This window comes from Maniola hyperantus, chromosome 14 (assembly GCF_902806685.2).
Source record: "Maniola hyperantus chromosome 14, iAphHyp1.2, whole genome shotgun sequence".
Taxonomy (NCBI): domain Eukaryota; kingdom Metazoa; phylum Arthropoda; class Insecta; order Lepidoptera; family Nymphalidae; genus Maniola; species Maniola hyperantus.
The window spans coordinates 6301007-6306172 of record NC_048549.1 but is presented as its reverse complement, the minus strand read 5'-3'; the positions used below and the strand labels follow the sequence as shown (position 1 = coordinate 6306172).

The window sequence follows — 5166 nt, the reverse complement described above, 5'->3', positions numbered from 1 at the left end:
CGTCTTAATTTTTCGGAGTTATGTGCGTTTTAAGCAAAATTTTCGTTTGTTTTAACGGTGAAGGAAAATATCGTGAGGAAACCTGCATGCCTGAGAATTCTCAATAAAGTTTTCAAAGGTGTGTGAAGTCTGCTAATCCGCACTTGGCCAGCGTGGTGGTCTATGGCCAAGCACTTGTCATTCTTAGAAGAGATTCGTGCTCAGTATTGAGCGGGCGATGGGTTGATAGGGATGATAATAATAATCCAAAAAAAGATTGTCTGTCTTTCTATAGGTTGGCGTTATTCGAGTTAAAAATACTCTAGTAGCTGACACCTAACTCTGGGTTAGCATTTAAATATGTAGCATGTCGTAGGATTTTAAAAAAAAAATATCCTATTGTATTTCGGGATAGTGGATGAATTTATCACAGTTGAAACCCGTTTTACTTAGACTAGTTTGACTGAAAACTATTGTTACAATTCTAGTTTGAATTACCTGCTTATCAAAAAATAGTTCTGACTGAAACCCTTTTTGACTGTTTTAACTAGTCAGAACTAGTTCTTACTAGATAAAACTGTAACATATTGTGTGAAAATGTATTATATAAATTAAATCAATGTCGACAGGAAAGTTTTAGATGTCTATCTAATCATTTCGGTTTTATGCATTCAATTAGCAAACAAACCCTTATTTTACCCTCTTGAATTTTCAAAAATCCTTTCTTAGCAGATGTCTAGGTCATAATGGCTATCTGCATGTCCAGTCCGATCCGTCCAATAGTTTGAGCTGTGCGTTGTTAGATCGGTCAGTCAATCAGCTTTTCTTTTTACATAATTAGAATTTGATCACGAAGTCATAGTTATTTTATCTAATAAAAGTTATTTTAACGATCAACATTATTGCCTGATAATATTATCAAACAAATATTCAAATTCTGTCAACAATTTCACATAAGGAAATAAATAAATAACTTCGTAAATACTTAAATTCCTATGAAGGGTATAAAAGGTTGTATGAAAACCAATCATTTGGAATATAGCAAAATGCTGTCAATAATTATTAAGAAAGTGCTTTACGTTTCGTTGTTTCATTACTTTGTTTGTGGGAATATTATAACAAATAAACCATCAAACTATTATGGCATTATGGGCACAAAAGTACCTCAAAAACTACCTTGTAAGTGATTTATTTATTATTATTATTTAGTATTATTTCATAATACCTGTTCAGAGTGTTTTCATGAAAAGAAACTAGAATATTAAGTTAAAGGTTGTTGGATTTTTTGAATAGAAATCCTATTGTGTTCTTTTTATTCAAAATTGATTCCATAAAGCTAGTAGGGTTAAAGCTTATTTTTAATTATAAAATATCAAATAAAACGAATTTTTCAGCCTCAACTCCTCCAACCAAGGAATGTGAGCCAGGCAAGAGTTTAAACAGCAGAAATGATATCAAAGTCATGATAGACTTTATATTCTATAACGAAACATCCTCAGATAAATTAATCAAACAAAATTACCAATCAAACGCTGAAACGATAAGAAATAAGCATTTACAGGATCTTAATGGTTTCACTGCATGGTTTGACAGTCAGCCAGAACATTTAAAAGATGTTCTACAAAGACTCGAAACGATAAGAAAAATGCAAGTAGAACCCCTTGTCGAAATAGTCGCCAATGAGCTCACTGAATATCCAAAATTAGAAATGGCATATAACAAACAAAAGGATAAAGCTAATAAATTGTTAGATAAATTCAACCGGTACAGCCAGATTTGCAAGTTGAAATGTGAAGATAAGCAAGTCAAAGGTAACTAATTGCCTTAAATGCTTACCAAGTCACCACACAATTAGCACATTATTTGTGTACTCATCTTTAATTACTTTAACGTTGATTTTCTTTTCAGAGCACAATATAGCCAAACGAGACGTTCCAGATGATTATTACTGTAGTTCTCTAGAAGACTTACATAAAGAAATTACTGAAAAACTCAATAAATCTGTTGAAAAATTAAATAATGCCACACTCAACAGTCTTTCTTTAGATGATAAGAAATATGAAGAAAAAATCGATGAAATGAAATTCAAATTAAAAGACAAAGCGCTAAAGGAGTTTGGCCGAACAATGTATGATGTTCTTAGCTTAGAATATGAGTATCATCATTTTATGGATAGTATAACTTCTACACATTTACACGAAGCTCTTTATTATATTAAAAGCTTAGGGTTGGAAGTAGATGCAAAATTATTGGAATTGAAAGAAGCTATTGAGAAATATGGAGAAAATTGTAATAGTTGCGGTTCTAGTGAGTATTATTAGTGTTTGAGTGTTGTATCTACATATCGTAAATTTTGTTGTTTAATTATTTTTCTTTACGTTTCATTTCATTTTTAGAAATTCTGGTACGAAATTCAAGAAGAGCAGATGTAGAATCCGATGCAATAACGACAAAAAAGTCACCAAATCTGGTGGATGAGTTATTAGAAATTAAGTTCAATGAAATTACAACTGATATACTGAGTGATTTTAAAAACATATTTAATGATTTAGATACATTGATACAGAAAATTGATGAAGAGAATGATAGTATAGATAAATTGAAACCAATTCAAAAAGAAATTATTAAAATGACTAACGATGAAAAAGAAGCCTTGAGCAAATTAAAAAACTATGCACAAACGGCAATAATTGATTTAATATTTAAACTGATCAAGAAATTAAAGGAGTTACTGGAAATTATCCGTCAGTTATTGCCTTTAATATAAGCTGTCAAATAACGAATAATATTGAGGACCACTTGCACAGGACGTGCACTGGACAGTTAAACTGATTTACATTTACCTAGTTCAATTTTGTAATGTTTGTTTATATCACGGCAAGAGATTAATACGGTTGTGAAAAAGTGTCAGCAATAAAAACTCAACTAAATCAGTGGCCCTACCGCGGTTGTTTGACAGCTACAATGTCACGATCGCAATCATCTCTGATTAGTTAATGCTCGCTCACTATTGGCCACAATGCATAGTTGCAACAAGAATAGCACAAATTCAGCCAATCAGAACAATTGAGATTTCAACAATGATTGATGCAGGTTTTAGACAATCGCCCTACCGTTTAAGTGTCCTTGGGCAAGTGGGCCTAAACATCGGAAAAAATAAAAGTTTAATAAGTATGCTTTGAATAAAAAGAAATCATATAATTTATTTATTTAAGTTATTCGGTTGTCTTGCACATATGTATACCAAATTGTATTACTATATTTTTAGTTCTCAGCGTTTGCAATGCTTGTCTCATAAATAACTTGGAACACTTTAGTAAGTATAATATATACTGCACGGTTATAACAATAAAATTTTGAAATCATTTTATCCTCTTTGATGTATCCTTATAATGCATTTATAATGTAGGGTGAGCGACCGTATAGCCGATTACCGATTTAGCGATCCTCAATAAATCTGAATAGGTATTGTGCGCGGGCGCATACAAAAGTGTTGCTGCTTATTGTAAGTTAAGTTTGTGAAGCAGATGTTCAAGTAGCCAGTGACTTCAATTTATGGACGTGTGTTTGACCACAATATATGAATGTTTCAAGTTTGGAAGCCATAATATAATTTCCCTAATGTTCAAAAGAGCTGACAGTAACACAGTCTATACTTATTTAACTTTATTTTTACGTAATTTTTTTTTAAATCTCATGATATTAGGTAAGTATATTATGATTTATAATGTTAAATCACTACATATTCTAAAGTCCCCCGCCGCGCTGAGTTCGTGATTGTTCAGGCTTATTTCAGAGAATGGATTTTCCTAAGACAGTTTTCCTATACTGTCTAAGTTAAAAAAAACACACTGTATAGGTATGTTATGTTTACTCAATTCCATCTGAATTTAACAAGTAGTACTGGGTCTAAATGGTTTACCAAACCATCTTCGAATTTCGACAAAAATATTTCCTTTACAATATACTACAAAATGTACTTCCAAAAAAGCTACTTTCAACGCGTGAAATAAATAGGCATACTTTTTTATACATTATAGATAAACTTTGCATCTCTCCCTTAACTAGGGACAGACTAAGAGCTACTTTAGCTACCAGACTGTTTTATTCAAATAAACTTTTACAAGAGCTTTTGAATGTTTAAAAAAGACTACAGGCTCCATTTTATTTATTCCTAGGTAAGCAAGCGACATCCATAATCCAGTTGATACTTAGTTACACCAAATAACTTTAATCCAACTTGGTTAAAAACTTACTGAATAAAAGAAATTAACAGAAAATAGTTATTTGTTATGCAAGGGTGCAAAGATGTTATTTTGTCCCGAGAGTTTGTATTGAATTCCGAGCCAGCGAAGGATTCTAAGGTTGAACCACGAGCGAAGCGAGTGGTTCAAAGAAAGAATCCTGAGCGTAGCGAGGAATTCAAAGACTCGAGCGCAAATAAATTTGCACCCGTGCGAAACACACAACTTTTCATCTCACTACAGCGAGGAAAACGCTAGATCGCTAGATGATTGATACAAGAGGCCAGTACCGTGAAGGTTTCAATAAGTTTCTATATTATTAGGCCACAAGTCAGGCAGTGAAGGAGGTTCTCACAGGAGGTTCTAATTAAAGAAGATTCTATAAATGGTGAATAAAGTTTTTTTCAGGTGCGTTCAGAATTCAAATTTAAAATTCTTACCACAAAAAAAAACATTTTTATAATTCATCGAACTTCATTATATGATTACTCACTAACAGAAACAGATTGTTTAATTAATACCCTAAATAAAAATAGAAATGAATAAAATTATATTTTAATTTAATAAAAATAAAAGTTCTTACGGGTCACTTAACAAATTAGTAAATAATAATAAATAGTAAAGACAGTAAGGACGAACCGCGTTTCTGAAAGTTTCATTATCACATAGTATTTTTAATTGAAAGAAAAAGTAAGTAGGTACGCAACCATAGATACATAGACGACAGTTCGTCACGTTCGAATTTCAACTCGTACCTACTTTGCGCCCTAGGGAGCAAAATTACCGCTTTCCTCTCAGATTTCAAAGGGCAAAAGGATTGTTTCTGAGCGAGTGAGATGAAAATATTATTATGTCGGACATAGGTAGGTAGGTAGTTATTAACCTTAAAGGCATACGTTTTTTGCTTAATCAAGCTCTGGAAAATTTAATTGACCAAAAAAAT

At 32.0% G+C, this 5166-nt stretch overlaps 1 protein-coding gene across 1 annotated transcript; it reads left to right on the top strand.

The window, feature by feature from the left end:
* Positions 1–1025: 1025 nt before the first annotated feature.
* Positions 1026–3360, top strand: LOC117988519 (repetitive organellar protein-like). The gene is made up of 4 exons (XM_034975669.2): positions 1026–1158; positions 1374–1790; positions 1888–2286; positions 2376–3360. The coding sequence occupies exons 1-4, from the start codon at positions 1026–1028 to the stop codon at positions 2744–2746; spliced, it is 1320 nt and encodes a 439-aa protein (XP_034831560.2). The 3' UTR covers positions 2747–3360.
* The last annotated feature ends 1806 nt before the right edge of the window (positions 3361–5166 follow it).

Coding starts and splice junctions, on each gene's coding strand:
- LOC117988519 (XM_034975669.2), top strand. CDS start 1,026: ATGCTGTCAATAATTATTAAGAAAGTGCTTTACGTTTCGTTGTTTCAT. Junction 1,791..1,887: donor TGAAGATAAGCAAGTCAAAG/GTAACTAATTGC, acceptor TTTTCTTTTCAG/AGCACAATATAGCCAAACGA. Junction 2,287..2,375: donor TTGTAATAGTTGCGGTTCTA/GTGAGTATTATT, acceptor TTTCATTTTTAG/AAATTCTGGTACGAAATTCA.